Source organism: Maniola hyperantus, chromosome 17 (assembly GCF_902806685.2).
Source record: "Maniola hyperantus chromosome 17, iAphHyp1.2, whole genome shotgun sequence".
In the NCBI taxonomy this organism is placed as follows: Eukaryota; Metazoa; Arthropoda; class Insecta; order Lepidoptera; family Nymphalidae; genus Maniola; species Maniola hyperantus.
In genome coordinates, this window is record NC_048552.1 from 12,259,778 (window position 1) to 12,279,321 (window position 19,544).

General features: G+C 37.2%; 3 protein-coding genes across 3 annotated transcripts in view; all 3 read right to left on the reverse strand.

The window, feature by feature from the left end:
• Nucleotides 1-42: 42 nt before the first annotated feature.
• Nucleotides 43-12,009, reverse strand: LOC117990150 (glycosylated lysosomal membrane protein B-like). The gene is made up of 7 exons (XM_034977603.2): nucleotides 11,666-12,009; nucleotides 10,989-11,234; nucleotides 7,920-8,108; nucleotides 3,923-4,153; nucleotides 3,589-3,722; nucleotides 2,895-3,032; nucleotides 43-2,465 (listed from the first exon to the last, which is right to left on the reverse strand). Exons 1-7 carry the CDS (start codon nucleotides 11,726-11,728, stop codon nucleotides 2,288-2,290), a joined length of 1,179 nt encoding a protein of 392 aa, XP_034833494.1. The 5' UTR covers nucleotides 11,729-12,009; the 3' UTR covers nucleotides 43-2,287.
• Nucleotides 12,010-12,713: 704 nt separating this feature from the next.
• On the reverse strand, nucleotides 12,714-19,299 carry Trm1 (tRNA methyltransferase 1). Its single transcript, XM_034977601.2, has 10 exons — nucleotides 19,184-19,299; nucleotides 18,826-19,080; nucleotides 18,416-18,603; nucleotides 16,679-16,907; nucleotides 15,728-15,876; nucleotides 15,435-15,603; nucleotides 14,905-15,125; nucleotides 14,212-14,349; nucleotides 13,185-13,352; nucleotides 12,714-12,872 (listed from the first exon to the last, which is right to left on the reverse strand). Exons 1-10 carry the CDS (start codon nucleotides 19,217-19,219, stop codon nucleotides 12,722-12,724), a joined length of 1,704 nt encoding a protein of 567 aa, XP_034833492.1. The 5' UTR covers nucleotides 19,220-19,299; the 3' UTR covers nucleotides 12,714-12,721.
• The window catches only part of fws (four way stop), a 33,602-nt gene continuing 28,439 nt past the window's right edge, over nucleotides 14,382-19,544 (reverse strand). The window contains exon 3 of the mRNA XM_069504132.1: nucleotides 14,382-14,567. The gene's annotated coding sequence lies outside the window, so the exon portion shown is untranslated. The remainder of the gene's footprint in view (nucleotides 14,568-19,544) is intronic.

Consider the following 19,544-nt stretch of genomic DNA (forward strand, 5'->3'; position numbering starts at 1 on the left):
TGAGGGTAGTCTTTGCTAATGGTTATAAGAGAAAAACATGAATCATATATTAAATATTTTATTTATAATACATTTATCCAATACAAACAATAATATCACATCATAATACAATGCTAGCCAATATTCTACAAAATAATGATATAAATCCTGATCACAAAGTAAAAATGAGGGTAGCTCAATGTATAGTGTGTGTAAATGAGTGATAACATAACAAAAATCCAAATTGGCATAATATATTATCATACCTGTGTAATAATTTTATTGGTAAAACTCGACAAATCTTGTCGAAAACTTGTTGAATGATAAAATACTCTCATTATTTCAGACATACCTAATGAGTACCTAAATATGTATAATTTTAGTTACAAATAAAAAAATTGTTTAGTCATAGAAAATAAAACAAGTCTAAAATATCGAAAGGAACTTTATAAAAAGGTCAGAGAAGATAAAAATTTATGCATTGATAAAATTTCACTATTTCAGGTATTTACTATGTATTTACAAAATGACACAAATTATCCTAAAGCCCACAAGGAAACCGTATAACGCGTCCAAACTAAGAAAGGGAAATCGTCTCCGCCATATTGTGATTTCCAAGACGTCACAATATGGCGGACATGCAGGTCGATTCCGGAAAAGCTGCATGGCTGAATTTATGGTATTCTTGTTGCAACATTGCACTGTAGCCAATAGGGATGACCAGTCAGCCAATGAGATGTGATTTTACCGTAATCGAGCCGCTGATTTTCATTTCTTAGTTTCGACGCGTTATATATCTAGTTAAGTCAATTTTTAGGGTTCCGTACCTCAAAAGGACAAACGGAACCCTTATAGGATCACTTTGTTGTCTGTCTGTCAAGAAACCTACAGGGTACTTCCCGTTGACCTAAAATCATGAAATTTGGCAGGTAGGTAGATCTTATAGCTGACAATTGGGGAAAAATCTGAAAACCGTGAATTTAGGCTTACATCACACAAAAAAAAAATTGTGGTCATGAACTAATAATTAGTATTTTCAATTTTCTAAGTAAGATAACTATATCAAGTGGGGTATCATATGAAAGAGCTTCACCTGTGCATTCTAAAACAGATTTTTATTTCTTTTATGTATCATTGTTTTTGAATTGTCTTGCAAAATGTCGAAAAAATACGACTGTAGTACGGAACCCTCATTGCGCGAGCCTGACTCGCACTTGGCTGGTTTTTTCGGTATATCGGCCCTTTTATCGATATCAAAATTAGCTACCTATGCATAAACCTTACAAATATTTAAGTAAACCAGTTTTATCGGTTTGGTACAAGTGGACCTAATATATTATTTCACATTTATTTTCAACTCACTAACTCAACAAATAGCTATGAGTCTGAGTTTGAAATTTATAGAGCGCACTTTGGCTTTGCTCAGACTTAAGTTTCAGTTAAAACGAGACAGATTTATGCCAGCGATATAACGCTGTCTCGCTTTAACAGTGTCTTAAGTCTAAGCAAAGTCAAAATGCGCTCTATAGATCTCAACCTGAGATCCACGTTGATCTTCGAGAACTAACCGACATAGTTAAAGGTGAGGGTAGAACCATAGTGATCTAAGTAACGTTTCTATCAAAATAAAGATTTTGACGCGAAGGCGCAAAACAAGTATAATTCTCAATAGCTCAACGGGTACAGGAGTGCACTGAAAACCGAAAGGTCGACGGTTCAAACCCCGCCCGTTGCACTATTGTCGTACCTACTCCTAGCACAAGCTTGACGCTTAGTTGGAGAGGAAAGGGGAATATTAGTCATTTAACATGGCTAATATTCTTTAAAAAAAAAAAATCTTCCATGCTACAGGGATCCAAGTGCTATTTAGTAACATTTGCCTTAATAAATTACAACTGTAAGAAAACGTTTATACCTTATTTTTTCAAAAAACTAAAAATGTCGCTTGGATCACTATGGTTCTACCATCGCTTAATCTATTCAAATGTTATAAGTCCCGCTAATTGCTATTGCGCTGGAACCATGTCTCATTAACATCGAAATGACGTCAGCCGAAATAAAAATATACCATCAGCTCGAAACTTCAGTCTAGTGCTAACATCACTAAAATGGCGGCCACGCGCATTAGCAATTTGCGGGACTTATAACAGGCGCGAATGATTTCTGCGGAAAAGGATAAAATGAGATTTAGACCTGTCACTTTAATTGGAAAATTTCCGACACAGTGCCTATTCTTAGTTCTTGAATTTCGCCCTGTGATTGGTCAGCCTAGCCTTCGTTCAGGAAACTCGGCCTGTGATTGGTCAGCCTAGTCTTCGTTCTCAAACCTCGTCCTGCTATTGGTCTGCTTGTGCCTCCGGAACAGAACATAGGCCACGCCAGACAAGGCCAGCAGCACGGGCACGCCCAGCCCCAGCGATATGATGAGTACCACGAACCACGAGAACTTCTCCGTGGGAGGGGCGCCGTAGCCCACCGAGAACGACCTGTAGGATTTATAAAAAGACAAAGTGAATACTAAGGCTGAGATCTATGGAGCGCACTTTGACTTTGCTCAGACTTAAGATTGAATTAAAACGATATAGCTGTCTCGTTTTAACTCTGTCCTAAGTCTAAGCTAAGTCAGAATGCGCTCTATAGATCTCACTCTCTATGTTTTTGTGTTTAAAATTTAACGTTAAGCAATAAGGTTGCAGACCTTATTGTTTAACGTTTGTTTGTTGGTGTATATTCTGTTTAAGTCGGCGTTAGGTTGCAACTTTTTGTGCAAAAACGAATTTTGCCGATTTTCAACTAAATCCGACAAATTGGAAGTGGAATGAAATAATAAATTTGTTACCTATTTCGACGGAATGACAACATACAAACAAGTATAACTAATAAAACCTCTCCAAAAAGAGCAAATGATCACTTACCACGCGGTGTAGTTGTGTTGTCTATAATACCCGTCGCCCGGCTCGCCGAACGACACCATCATGTCCTGCACCAGCAAGTTCGCCTTCCCATAGTCGTCGAAGAATGTTCTCAGCGTACTATATCTAGGAAGACTTGTCCTGGGAACAAAATATTGTTGACTGATAAAACTAGTCTATAAATTAGCGTCTTGATCTCTATTATCTGTGTGATAAGGTTCATATTGCAATAGTCTCACATATTGATATAAGACAGCGATCTGACCCCTCTACTTCGTCGTCAGAATGCATGCAATGCGTTATGATCTTTATTCTCTATCCAATAACGTTCATATTAGAGTGAGAAGGCTCTTCTTATGCACAACACCTGTTATTCCATTTGATTCCTCATCATACTGCGCTGGCGTTTTGATTCCTATTACTAGTGCGATAAGGTTTATATTTCGGTGTAGCTTACAACTGAAGCTCGACATAATAATTATGAGTGACATAACCCGCCTTATTCATCATACAATTTGATTTCTATTACCTAATTATTAAGATTCATAATGCAGTGTAGTCTCATCTATTAAAGCACCACACATGAGCGACGGTCGGCCTGAACTGGAGATACCCGTTTACTTTCTCACTGTACAGCGCAAGCGATTTTCATCTCTATTACATAAACGATATGGTTCATATTGCAGTGCAGTCTCACCGATTGAAGCACGACACATGGGCGACGGTCGAGCTGGCAACGCCGCGTTCAGGCTGAACATACCCCACCGGCCTGAACTGCAGATACCCTCCCACTTCCTCATTGTACAGCGCTGGCGATTTGATCTCTATAACCTGCGTAATAAAATTCATTTTCAGTTATCAGTCACTTACCACCAGGTGAGATTGCAGTCAAGGGCTAACTTGTATTTGAATAAAAATAAAAATAAATAAATAAAAATCTTATTTTTCTTTTTTTAATTAAGAATAATAGCCATGTTAAATGACTAATATAAAATATAATTATGTCAAAGAGAGTGGAGTTTGGCCCTCACCTCAAAGACTCCGGGCGTGTGTTCGTCGTCCAGACTCTTCCTCAAGGTGTAATGCATGGTCTGAGTGACAGAGTCGGTACTAGCGAGCACTAGATGCAGCGCGTATCGCGACGCGTTGTACCCGCTAGTGGTGGTGAGATTCACGAGGCTTATGTCAAAGAGAGTGGAGTTTGCCGTGTGGATCAGATGGGGGAGCTCTGTGGCGTAGTCTTTGTATGGGAGAAGATCCAACTGTAACAAAACATTTTTTTTTTCGATGGTATATTAACTCTTGACGACGGTTTCATTTGCTGTAAGCATCTGCGATCTAAGTGTCTACAGACAAACTGCATTTGGACTGTCGGATGATGAGATGCAGTCCAAATGCAGTCTATATGTACAGGCCCTTAGGCTGAAATCTACAGTACAGCCACACGCAGCCACCATCTCGCCCGTGAATGTTGATTGTAACAGAATGTTTCCGCGCTCAACTTCAATTGCACTCTTAAGAAAAAAACGCTATAGTTAAAAATAATCATCATCATTATCATCAACCAATATATATCGATCGCCCTCGTATCCGAATATAACTTCCTTCATTAACAGTCTGGATGCAGTTCTAATTTCATTATCTAATGTTAAAACCACAGCTATCATTGGTGACATTAACATCAACCTACTTGCGTCTACTGATCGACAAACTGAAGAATATCTTAATCTTGTTGCCAGTCATGGTATGCTACCTGCACATCTATTTCCCACTAGGAAAAACAACTGTCTTGATCATGTAATAATGAGAGGTAATGTATCAGCCACCACTATTATATTAGACTCTCTTATTACGGACCATTCTCCAATCATATTATGCTGTAATCAAAAACCTAAATATACAAAAGCAGTTCGTACTATCCAGCGTGTTGATGAGGCAGCTGTCATTCGAGACCTTGAAGAAACTGATTTTTCTGCCATCTTAATTTCAGAAGATGCAGAAGAAGCTGCTGAAAAACTTGTTACAACCTTATCCTCAGTCGTGGAGACCCACAAACGTTTTGTGAATATACCTAGTAGAAAAAGAATAATTAAACCGTGGATTACCGCAGGTTTACTCCGCTGCATGCGTAACCGAGATAAACTGTATAAAAAAATGAAGAATGACCCCACAAACACTGATAAAAAAACTACTTACATGCGTTACAAAAATTTTTGTAATAACTTAATAAAAAAAGTAAAAACTGACTATGAACGTGAAGAATTTCGAAAGGCAAAAAATAACGCTAAAAAAACATGGGATCTTATCAATCTTTTCTCAAATATGCAAAAACATAGATCTAAGGATTTAAATGATCTGGTAACTCTTACAAGTGACCCAGTTTCTTCGGCTAATAAGGTTAATGAATTTTTTGTAAATATAGGTAGGAACTTAGCATCTAATTTTAAAAAACGATCAACCAATGAATCTTCCCTTTCGCAAAAAAGTCCTACTTTAGTCCCTAATTCGATGTTCTTAAATAGTGTTGACAACGAAGAGGTGGAAGCGCTCATAATTGGCCTAAAAAATAACTGTGCTGTGGGCTGGGATGGCATACCAACATCTATCATAAAATTAGCTAGAAAGGTTCTCTCACCTGTTTTAACTCACGTCTGCAATCTTTGTTTAACAACTGGTGTGTTTCCAAAAGTTTTTAAAAGAGCCATCGTACACCCTATTCACAAGAAGGGACCTAGAGACTGTGTCGATAATTATAGGCCAATTTCTGTGCTAAGTGGTCTTTCTAAAATCCTTGAAAAGCTCCTTAATCGTAGACTGATATCATTCTTAAATAAAAACAACTTACTCGCAGACAATCAATACGGTTTCAGAGCAAATAAGTCGACTGAAGATGCAGTTATCAGTTTGTCCGAGACTGTGATACGGAATTTGGACGGCAGGAAAAAGACTATAGGTATATTCCTGGACCTTTCAAAAGCCTTCGACACTGTCTCTATTCCCAAAATATTAAATAAACTTGAAAGGCTAGGAGTGCGAGGTTTAGCTTTATCTCTTTTCAAAAGTTACCTCTCGGAGCGGACTCAATGCACTACCATGAATAATGTTACTAGTCATGAAAGTACTCTCAACTTTGGGGTTCCGCAAGGCAGTGTACTTGGGCCTACCTTATTTCTTGTGTATATCAACGAGCTTTGCCAACTTACATTGCCTAACTGCAAAATAATTACTTATGCCGATGACACTACTTTACTTGTTCATGGTGTTACATGGGATGATGCACGTAGGAATGCTGAGTTGGCTTTATCAAATGTCATAAATTGGCTGTCTAACAATTTACTAACAGTCAATGTTGAAAAGACGAAATATATTGCATTTGGTTCAACGGGTTCCTTACCATCCGACTCTTTTACAATTACTGCTCATTATTGCTCGGCCCCTCTTAACCCTGATTGTAGCTGTAGCCGTGTTGCTCGTGCGCAGAGTCTTAAATATCTTGGTGTCATTATTGACCAAAGCCTTACTTGGAACGAGCACATTGAATCTGTTATCTCTAGAGTTAGAAAGGTTTTGTTTGTCTTTAGAAATCTCAGAAATTCAGCTAGCTTTGAAACCTTGAAAACCATATACTTTGCGTTCGTGCAGTCTGTGCTGAGCTATTGCATCACAGTCTGGGGAGGTGCCGGCAAAACTATAATGCTGAGGCTGGAACGGGCTCAGCGAGCGGCTCTTAAAGTCATGTTGTCAAAACCTATCCTTTTTTCGACCACAGAATTATATAAACTGAGCAAGGTCTTAACTGTACGTCAGCTCTTCATACTTTTGTTAACCCTACGTAGGCATGCCAAAACCTTTTATGATCCTGAATTTGGCAAGAGTAAGCGTAGGTTTGACAAAGTCTGTCTAATTGAGCCGTGTAGAACCACTTTAGCGAGTCGTCACTCATACTACATCAGTTCATTAATCTACAACAAAATTAACAAACTATTACACATCTACCCTCTCACATCAAGTAAATGTAAAGTGATACTGACTAATTGGCTACTCACCCTTAATTATGACCAGACTGAACTACTTCTAAAATCTCAAATATAAATTCTTACATTACACTCACACTTTACAACACACACACCCATACACCTACACTTTTTATATTATTAACTTACCTACTTGTTCTTGCATGTAACTTTGTAATTCAATTTTTAGCTCTTACTTTGATTAATCTAATGAATGTTATAGTTAATGTTTTGTATTATTATCATTATTTTTTGTAATCTATAGCAAATAGTTATATTTAGACTTTTTTCAATTATGTGTTTCATTACTCGAGGGATGGGCGATAGAATTGCGACGCAGTGTTTCACTAATGCAGTTCTATCGTTTGTGTTGTTTTTGTTTACACATATTACTTTAATGATTATTAATTATTATAGTGGTTTTTGTAAATTAATTGATTTGTGTACCAAGTTATTAATAAACAAATTCTAAAATTCTAATTCTAATAGACGTCCACTGCTGGACATAGGTCTCTTGTAGGGACTTCCACACGCCACGGTCTTGCGCCGCCTGGATCCAGCGGCTCCCTGCGACTCGTCTGATGTCGTCCGTCCACCTAGTGGGGGGTCTTCCAACGCTGCGTCTTCCGGTGCGAGGTCACCATTCCAGCACTTTGGGACCCCAACGTCTAAAAAACGTCTAAAAATAATATATTGGGGCAAATTGGGAAAAATTCAAAAATAATAAATAGTAGATTTTGCTAATTTTCTTAAAACTAAACATATTCCTCAAATTCTTTTAACTAAGAGGCTAAATCTCACCTTAACTGCAACAGTGCCATATTCACCATCCTCTCCATTGTTAAGTGTCACATAGACCATCCTTCTCTGTCAGACAACTGCTAGACCAATGGTCTAGTTTGTGATCATGGTGGGGAAACTTGGGATCGAAATGACCAATGTCATCTAAATCATCATATTCATAGAACTAAATATACACTTCGCAAATTCTTTTGAATAAGAGGCTAAATCTCACCTTAATTCCAACAGTGCCATATTCACCATCTCTTTCATTGTGAAGTGTCGCATAGACTTGCACCATGGCATCCTTCTCTGTCAGACGACTGTTATTGAGATGCCAGACCAAATGGTCTAGTTTGTGATCGTGGTGGGGGAACTTGGGGTCGAAATGACCATTGTCATCTAAATCGTCGTATTCATAGAGCTGGAATAAAAGAAAAGCTAAACTTACTTTTGACATTATGATGTCTGAGACTTCATCAGCATGGATTTAGGATTTTTAACAATCACATGGGAAATTTATGATATTGTGGGATAAAAAGTAGCCTATATCTGTCTCCAGGACAAGTTATATGTCTCTGTACCAAATAGATGATGCTCATTTTTATATATAGAGATGAAATTAATGTATTAATAATTCTTAAAAAACCTAAATCCACGCGGACGAAGTCACGAGCATCAGCTAGTTATTAATATGATTAAAAATATATATATAACCTACATTTTATACATACTACATTCCTTTGAAATAAAGTCTAGTATTTCATGAATAGAATAGAATGTTTTTTTATTCATGTAAACTTTTTACAAGTGTTTATGAATAGTCAGGTAGTTTTAATTTACCACTGGTTCGGACCGCCGTTCCCACCGAGAAGAACCAGCAAGAAACTCGGCGGTTGCTCTTTTTAATTTTTCAATTTACAATGTTATTATACCGTACTATACAAGCCATTGCAGCCCCGTGCATTGCTGGAGCGAGTCAAATCCAAGCTTTTTTATCGTTTACATAGTCTGCGACTGTATAATATGCTTTTTTTAGGAGCATACTTTTAACACATTTTTTAAACTTGTGTAAAGGCAAGTCTAAAATTGCTTGTGGCATTTTATTATAAAATATTACACTCATTCCCACAAATGACTTTCCCACCTTCCAGAGGCGGAGCGCAGGAGTAGCTAGCTTATTTTTGTTTCTAGTTTGCCTATCATGGAGATCACTGATTTTTTTTTGAACAATTTGTACTATGTATGCTCTTTCCGCTGTTTGTTTTTTCCGGATAAAAGTATAGTATGTCGATCCCTAGGATACAAGCTGCTTGGATATCTTTGCCTGTTGAAACCAGTTCAGCAGTTTGGCGTCAAAGGGTAACAAACAGACAGACAGACAGAGTTTTCTCGTTTATAGTATTAGTATGGACTGTATGTAATCACTACCCCTATTTATAAATGTGAAAGTGTGTTTGTTGGTTTGTCCTTCAATCACGTCGCAACGGACGATCGATTCGACGTGATTTTTTGCATGGGTATAGTTTAAGACCTGGAAAGGGACATAGGCTACTTTTTATCCCGGAAATCAAAGAGTTACCACGGGATTTTTAAAAACCTAAACCCATCGCGTACGAAGTCGCGGGCATCAGCTAGTATGGATAATAATATGTTTTTGGATCTGATTCATAACAATAAGTACATAAATTACAAATATCAGTGCTTTGAGCAATCTAAAAGTATTATTGTAACTATGTAATTGATACAATCATATTGTTTTGTTACATAATATTATGGATCAATTTATCACAAGGATGAGTAATGTAGACCAATGACTAATTGAATTTTGGTTTGTATATTTTAAATATCTGTGCCCAGTTGGCAAAGCCAAATAAAAAGCCAGTAATTGGGAATTGAATTGAATATTTTAAATATTATTTCTCCTTGAAGTAAAGGAAATAATTGGTAAAAACACCATCATAAAAATTATAAATTGTATATTTTAGTACTACTAATAGACCAAAGTAATAAAATTGCCTGAGAAGAAGAGAATTCTGAGAAGAGACCCGTGCTCAGTAGTGGGCCGGCAATGGGTTGATCATGATGAAGAAAAAATATATTGTGTATTTTTCAACAATCACACATCCATTTAATTCTAATCCTAATAATATTATAAATGTGAAAGTGTGGATGTTTGTATGTTTGTTACTTAATCACGCAAAAACGGCTGAACAGATTTGGATGAAATTTGGAATGGAGATAGATTATACCCTGGATTAACACATAGGCTACTTTTTATCCCGGAAAATCAAAGAGTTCCCGCGGGATTTTGAAAAATGTAAATCCACGCGGACGAAGGCGCATAATTATAATATGTTAGACAACCTTGCAAAATAATTACTAAACAAGTAATATTTTAGTTACCAAGGCAAAGGTATCGGTATCAAGAATTGCAGACAATAGAATGTGTGTTTATGTGGTACGAGTCACGACACACTGGTCCAACTGTGTAAATAGTTAATTCAATTTTTATGTACTAAAGACCAAAGTGTCTGGATCTTTTGTGGCCAAAGTTATTTAGCACTTAATACATAAAGGCAATTCGCACAAAGCATTTTGTAATATCCTTATTTCTTTTAAAACAGAAATTCTTCCTAAACTACTAATCAAGAAATGAAATAAGTGAATAAAATGTTTTCATTTTTTGATTACTTACTTGAAATTGTATATTTTTACCAATAGAAAGGCAGTAATCATGACATTGTAGCTATGTTTCAACACTTGTTTTTTTGTTGGTCTATCCTTAATCACTTCACAACGGAGAAACGAATTGTCATGATTTTTTGCATGGGTGTCGTTAAAGACCTGACATAGGCACAGGATTTTTAAAACCTATATCCATGCAGATGAAGTTGCGGGCATCAGCTAGTATATTATAATTCTAACCTAATTCTTTAACTATCATGTTTTGTTGTTACTGTAACCCTAGAGGGTCAAACAACTTAGTTATACGCTTATTAAGTTTATGTTCTTTGTTCTGATTTGTGGTGTATAGTAAAATTAATAATTCATTAATTTCTATTTTCTACGCACATGCAAACTGTGGAATCAACTCCCTTCGGCGGTGTTCCCATTAGGTTATTCAAAGGCGGACCAAAAAATTCCTGAAAAGCCAGCAACGTATTGGTGGTTCCTCTAGTACTGCAAATGTTCATGTGATTACCGCAATCACTTAACATCAGGTGACCTGCCTGCTCGTATGCTCGCCATTTTTATAAAAAAAAAAAATTCATTGTGTTTTGTAGGTTTGTATGACACTTACTTTGTCTAAAGCTGTAGCAAAACTATATGATGGAGGTGGAGAGATGTCAAATCTCACAGGCACGGTGCCTCCCCAAATTATATTAAGAGTAGAGTTGAAGCTCGCAACAGCAATCATCACTGTCGGAAGCTTTCTTGTGAAGTCCCATATTTGGTGTATCGTATCCGAGGGACCCTGGCATTTGACATACACCAGAGTTGTGTTGTCATTACAACTTCTACATCCTGGGTTGAGTTGTGGTGTTATCTGCAATGAAAAAATAAGGATAAGTTTTTAATTACAAAACAAACATGTGCTGTATGACAATCTTCCATTCTAATATTATAAATGCGAAAGTGTGTCAGTCTGTCTGTTTGAAAACAATATTCTCTTTTCTCATTCAAAAGCTTTTCTCCGTGAAACCCTGAATATTTAGAACCTTAAGTTACTAACTTAGTAATTATACTTAAAAATCAAAAAGTAATTATATAAGATTATATTTTATTACCTTACTTACTTAATAAAAAGTTAAGTAAAATATTTTAACAAAGCATATTGCATGATCACCACTGAGCCTCATCATTTAATTCGAAACAAAGAAAGTCAAACAGTTCACGATAAAAAGATCGGAGGGAAGGAAATCGCCAAATATGGGAGGTGGTTTGAAATGTTATTAAATATATAAAACATTATCTTACCTTTCTATCCTGTGCAACGGCAAACGAGAGTAGCGCGATAATAAATAAAACCTGTAACTGCATTATCGGTGCAGGAAGATTTTATTTTTTAGAATAACAACTCATTAATGTATTAACTGCGATTATTGGGTCGAGTTCACCAGTCGTTAAACAATACAAATTACACGATAAACACCTCAGCACGCGCGAGACAGCTTTGTGGAAAAATAAACATGGGTGGGCGATAACGCCTATCGGGAATTAGCAGTGTAATTGCATTTATTTTGCCCTTTGATGTCGTAAAATAAAAGTTTGCAGCCTTCCGCTCCACATCAATTTGCGTCACACTGATCTAATACTACCGATTTTAAAATCATGCTAATCATCATGCTAATTTATCAGCAAATCGGTACATTGATTTGTACTTCTAGTTTTGGTAGGCTAATAAACGAAAATGCCAAATCGAGATGACATTGACTAAGGCGAAATCGTTCAGGAATTTCTTTGACAAGTGAATTTAAAGTCAAAACGTATCCATAGTATACAGTGCGACAAGGCTATCTTTGCGCGTGCTGAAAATCGGAACTAACGTTGCCGACAAGTGTCTCTTTTGTTCTTGTGGTTCCGATTTTCACTACGCGCTAAGACAGCCTTGTCGTGTCGCACTGTATTCTTAATTTTATCGGAAACTACCTGCCCCGGCGAACTTCGTACCGCCTAAGAGTCGATTCTTCACTCCTCGTACTTCAAGGAATATTATAAAAAGAATTAGCGAAATCGGTTCAGCTGTTCTCGAGATTTGCGATCAGCAACACATTCAGTGATTCATTTTTATATTTAGAGAAAGATATCGTAGATGTAAAACTCGTCACTTATGTTGACCATTATTATTTCCAATTATATTTATATTATACCTAACCGCTTCTTTATATTGTAGAAGAATCCATTATATCTAATTTGATACTGTAAAGCTATGGTAATTTCTTACTCGTATATTGATTACAAGTTTGAATAATTAAGTTACGTTACTACATACAGGAAAGTTAAATGACAAACTAGTTTTATAGAATTCTTTATTTATGCAACTGTCTGTTCGTACTCCATATTGGTTTTCTTGTGAATTTCGTCGTCACTTGATGGAGAACGGCCTCGTTTTCCAGCGCTTTTTTCCTTGTTGCAGTGCTTATTCTGATTTCGTATCGCTTTCGATATTTTCTCTTCGCCAATACTGGAACAAAAAATTTAAATAAAAAAGAAAACCAATATGAATATGTGTGAAAGTATCAGATTTTTTATTTATTTTCACTGGCAATATTTTTTGGTAGAGCTGGTTCAGGCATTTAGAAGTTATGTTGGAATAAAGAAACTCACATACATAAACATACATACATATATTAACCTTAAAAACATTATACTTCTTTTTTGGGCAGTCATGTAAAAATGTAAAATAGCTATAACCTTGTCCGTCCCACGTTGATCCCACTTCTGATGTCTTGCAACAGTGTGTATATGTGTGTGTGTATTATAATGGTAATCTTACTTCACAGCGGCTCTAGAGCCGGGTCCCCAATACGGTGTCGGGTTGAACTGGAAGCGCAGTTGGCCGTCGCGGCGACTTATCGGGTTGGCGTCAGGTCGCTCACTCAGATCGATCCCACTTCTGATGTCTTGTGACAGTATGTGTTTTGCGACGGGATCCGATTCTAATCTGTAATACAAATCAAAAACGCTTATTAATAAAAAAAGATGTTTGTTCTTCTTAGGATATACCTAGGTATTTATAAGACAGAATTTACAGCTTCTTCAGCTTCACAAAAATAACAATGTTATTAAAAAAATGAGTACCTAGTACATTTTTTTCTGTAAGAATCATGTTTTCATAATTATTTTATATTCTTCAAGAAAACCAATAAATTTTAGTATGAATTGATCATTGTCTGCAAAAAAACTTAACCCTAGGCCCTAGAATGTAAATGGGTCTACTATCACTTTTTAAGTTACACCGATGTACCTGCACAGAAATCTTTTATTTTAATGGCACGAAAAAATTTCGGCTGACGTCAAAATGAGGTCATGAGGTCGATGTTAATGAGACATGGTTCCAGCGCAATAGCAATTTGCGGGACTTATACTTGGCAGAATTGAAAGAAAAAAATAACAAGGAAGAAATATCAAAATGATGAATAGTGTAAGTGCTGAAAGAACACGTGAACAAAGTGTATCTCTAATCAAGAAAGACTAAGATGCGTCAATGGACAATTTCTTAGTATATAAGATAATTTATAAGTTTAGGTTAAAATAAAATTACCTACTTATCTAAATATATTAAAGGAAAAGGTGACTGACTGACTGATCTATCAACGCACAGCTCAAACTACTGGACGGATCGGGCTGAAATTTAGTCATCCGCTAAGAAAGGATTTTTGAAATTTCAACCACTAAGGGGGTGAAATAGGGGTTTGAAATTTATGTGGTCCATGCGGACGAAGTCGCGAGCATAAGCTAGTTAGTCATAAATTAGGCTAGATCGTAATACAATTGAGTAGCTAATTGGCACTAATTATTACTTGGCAGGTTTGATGGGGTGTGCCTTCTCCCACGTGCGTATGATGTCCCATACGACGTGCGCGGGCGCCGCGGTCTTTATCGACAACTTGGCGGCGTGCGAGTACGACACTTTGTAGCCTGCGTTCAGGATCGCTGACCTGAGGGACACAATATAAAAGCAAAAAGTGACTGACTGACTGATCTATCAACGCACAGCTCAAACTACTGGACGGATCGGGCTGAAATTTGGCATGCAGCTATTATGACGTAGGCATCCGCTAAGAAAGAATTTTTGCAAATTCAACCCCGAAGGGGGTGAAATAGGGGTTTGAAATTTGTGTAGTCCACGCGGACGAAGTCGCGAGCATAAGCTAGTCTTATAATTAAGAGGTCCCGGGTTCGATTCCTGGCAGAGGCAACTTAGGAATTTATAACCGACATAAGTCAACGGGTTGCGAAGCTGAAGTGGCAATGGGCAGGGCACATAGTTCGTACAACCGATAGACGTTGGGGTCCCAAGGTGCTCGAATGGCGACCTCGCACCGGAAGACGCAGTGTTGGAAGACCCCCCCCCCCACTAGGTGGACGGACGACATCAGACGAGTAGCAGGGAGCCGCTGGATTCAGGCGGCGCAAGACTGGCGTGTGGAAGTCCCTACAAGAGACCTAAGTCCAGCAGTGGACGTCTATCGGTTGATGATGATGATACGTACCTCATAACAAGCATAGGCATGGTTTCCAAATGCACCCTCCCAAACAGTTTATCCAGAGTGTAATACAACGGTACGTCCTGCAACTCTTCCCGGACCATGGCGAGAATTCCCTGGATACGTTTGTTGGTGCCGAATAGTTCCGGATTGTCTTGCACGTGTCTTAGTATGCGGGTCACGAACACATCGTCGTGTATCGGCGCGGACCAGATTGGACCGCCTAGCTGTTCCAAAAAAAAAAATTTTGGTTAAAGAAAAAATATTCTCATTCTGTCCAAAAAAACTAGTCAAGTGCGAGTCAGACTCGCATACCAAGAGTTCCGTAGCATCGTACAAGAAAAAATACTTTTTTTGTGATGTAACTACAAATTAACGGTTTTCCGATTTTTCCCTTTTTACTTGTGCTATATGATATTAAAATTAAACCACAGATGGTTTAATTTTAATATCAATCGAGAGATGATTATAAAATTTTTGAGCTCGCTACGCTCACGCCTATAGTTATACTTCCCTAAAACAAAATAAAGTCTCACATGATGCCTCTGGTTGCAGTGTACACAGTGTTCGCCAACGGGAGGCACTGCGGGTAGGTAGGCCTTGGTTTGTTGGGGGTTCTTCTCTGTGGGGTTGGGTTTGAACCCCCCCAGTGCTTGCAGGGTTATGTTGTCGCAACCCACACAGTGGTATGCCATGGATAATTTGCTGGAAGCATACCAAACTAAAATTATTTAACTTATCAGTTTACTAGCTGATGCCCGTGACTTTGTTTCAAAATACAAGTGAAAAGATAGTTTTAATGTCAAAAATAATATTTCTTCCACTGTACCTGGTAGTTTTTTTACAATGTATCGCCCCAGAGTAGACTTTGACAAATACTCTAATATAGAAGTCAGCGGATATACTCAGTAGTGGTACGATGTACCGACTGTATCTGTTTGCGTGTTGCTCTATGCATTGCAGTAGGATTCTTAATGCCTAGAAAATAAATGTTAACTGCAATTGGGTATTTTCCTACTTTTGAATTTGATAAATATTATTACTTTATTATAAACTAGGATAAAAATAATGACGTACACTGAAAAAAAAATTAAAATCCAACAAAGATTTACAAAGTTACAGACATTTTAATTTTGGAGTGGGAGGGTCTTCTATCCCTTTCTCGCAAAACGAAACTTTGTATGAAACCGCACGAAGCTACTATGACATTAGTAGCGTGTGACGTCTAAATTCTATAATGCTATCTCTGTCTAATCAGAAATATTTAAATGATTATAACTTTTTTGTTATTTGATCGATTTAATTAGTTTCTTTCAGTTTACGTCATTATTTTTATCCTAGTTTATAATAAAGTAATAAAACAATTGGAGTCAAATACCCAATTAAGGTCTTTATACAAAAAAAATTTTGCCCATCTATAAACAGGCAATTTGATTTTGAAGAAAATGATTTTTAAACTATACCTAAAAAGTTTTATGTTTGTTGTTAGAAATCCAGCTATAACTATTCGAAATTAGTAACATTGCAAAAAAGATACATTTAAAAATTAAGGAATTACTTTAGACTGCCTACCAATTGTCAAAAAAAACTCATGGAACACTCCACGGAAGATGTCATACTATACTCTGACTCGCTCAATGTACCCAGCCAACAACGAGTTCATTGGCTGGGTTGAGTTCATTTATTTATTTACAAAAAAATTACAGCAAAAATGTAATTATGCCTGCATTTACTAAAGTAACTAGGTGAAAATTAACATTTCAATTTTTGATTGACTTACCATTTCATGGCAGCATTTAGTTTTTAAACTGACAGCCCCATATTTACAATAGCACGTCTCAGGAGAGTTTCCCGCCAAAACTGCCATATCAGTCGCAGTCACCAGCAATAGGCCGCCATCCTGTACACTCTGTACTGCAGAGTCAAGGAAGATAGATGGACATCCGTACGGGTCCAAGTCTATGGCGGCAAACCTCTTAGTTGGATGCTTGTGTTTGTACATTAACATGCTGGAAGCAATCAGTACCCTTATTATAAATGCGAAAGTGTGTTTGTTTGTTGGTTTGTCCCTTCAATCACGTCGCAACGGTGCAACAGATTGACGTGATTTTTTGCATGGGTATAGTCACAGACCTGGAGAGTGACATAGCTTACTTTTTATCCTGGAAAATCAAAGTTCCCACTAGATTTTTAAAAACCCAAATCTAGGTGGATGGACAACATCAGACGAGTTGCAGGGAGCCACTGGATACAGGCGGTGCAAGAACGTGGCGTGTGGAAGTCCCTACAAGAGACCCATGTCCATAATACAATAGATGGCACGCGAGTCACACTGCAATGCATGCAGAGCATTAGCTATGTTTAAAGTTCTTGCTCCAAATATCTGTTATTGAAATCTAGCTGTGGCCCGTGACTTACCTGTGTGGATTTACATTTAAGAAAATCTTTGATTAGAAAATCTGGGATAAAAAGTAGCCTATGTCACTCTCTAGGTTTTCAACTAAATCCATGCAAAAAATCCTTATCTATTCTTTTTGTGTTGTTTGTGCATGTTGTGTGGTGTGCATGTGCATAAGTGTGGATCTGTATTATAATTACAGTTATTGCTGAACTGAGTCACTTCTTTTGTATCCCATATTATTATAAACGTGAAAGTGTGTTTGTTTGTCATTCAATCATATTGCAACAGATCAACATGATTTTTTCCTAGGTACTGTTAAAGACATAGAGAGTGACATAGAGTACTTTTTATCCTGGAAAATGTAAGAGTTCCCACAGAATTTTTAAAAGCCTAAATCAGCACAAAAGAAGTGGCGGACATCAGCTAGTCGCCAATAAAGGTTTTTTCTACTGGCACCTTCCATTCCAGGTTTATCCTAGGAGACACTACTCCAGTAGCAATAAAAGTGAGCCAGAAGAGGAGGAACCTGCAGCAGATGCCAAAGACGAGACACCACTGTTCTCAAGCCAGCTGCCGGCCACGGTGGCCGTGCCAGAGGTGTGGCCACAAGTGCCTGTGATCCCAATCAACAGGAACCCTGTATTTCCTAGATTTATAAAGTTAATAGAGGTGAGAAATCACTGGAAATTGGAATTACTCAACACATTACCCAAGAGTGTAATGTTAAGTCAAAGTCAAAGCATTTGTAATGTTATAAAATAAATAAGAATAAAAATCTTTTTTATTCAAATAAACTTTTACAAGTACTTTTGAATCGTCGGATGCATCTACCACTGTTAAGACTGTTAAGTAACATTACACTTACATATTGGTATGGTATATTTTTATTTCGGCTGACGTCAAAATGACGTCATTTCCATTTAAAAACCCAAATCTAGGTGGATGGACAACATCAGACGAGTTGCAGGGAGCCACTGGATACAGGCGGTGCAAGAACGTGGCGTGTGGAAGTCCCTACAAGAGACCCATGTCCAGCAGTGGACGTCTTACGGTTGATGATGATGATCATGATGATGATCGGGCATCAGCTAGTAATAAATAACTAAAACAATTTACCAGGCATCATCTTGGCTGGTTTCAATCAACTCTGCCACACCATTATGCACAATGTTTGACTTTATGGTCTCAACAGCTTGCTCCGACAGGTCATTGGCAATGATTTTCGTTATGTTTGGCACTTCTTTAGCATAACGGATACTTCTAAGACCCGTTGCAGATAGGGCTTCTAGGATTGTTACAGGGATCTGAAAATTATTAAGTACTGAGTAAGAGCTCTTTATGGAAAGACAGGAACTAGTAAAATTTTTTTTGAAAGTTAAAGAAGCATAGCAAATAAGAATTTGAAAAAAATTACTTACAGCAAAATGTTGAATGTATAGATTTATTTCTACAAGCAAAATAGAACTCAAAATGTAATAGATAAGTAGTTATGTACTTGAAACAAAAACAATAGCCGTAAAACAAACCTCAGGGTTACCTCCATTTCCAGTAATATCTTCTACAACATTTTCAGATTTCTTTACAATTTTCTGAGCTCTGGCGAACTTCTCCTCAATGTAATCCTTAGTAAAAGCACTTAACACTGCTATGCTCAGATCTCTATTAAACTCTTGTACTGGGTTATAGAAAACCTTGTCTGATGTCAGACGTATTTCTGCTTGTCCTTCTTTTATACACTTTTGACTCGTCACAGCCGTAGATGCTTCCATTTTCATAATTTTCTAGCAATGAAAGAAAATTTAAGCTGATTATAACCCACAGTTATAACCTGGATATTTTGAAGGGCATGAACAAGGCAGAATTATGCATGGATATGATACTTACTGGACTATATCTTAATAAGTATCTAACATACTTCATATAAATAAGCGAAAATTGTTTTTTATGCAAAATTGGTTAATTTTTAACGAAGTTTACAGTGTAACAACACCACACTTTTGTGACATTTTTTTCATATCCACAGAGTACTTTGTAATATATTTCATATCAAAAGCATATCCACAGCATATCCCAATTCACAGACACAGACCAATAATCCGTACGTAATCACAGAGTATAGACTTAGTGTCACAGACCCTTGGGGCACCAACGTAGATAGAATAATAGGTAGATTTAAGTACTATTAGTAGTGTGGCTATGGCTGGGCTGATCCTTTGCGCCATCTTTGCGCGGAAATGAGCCAGCC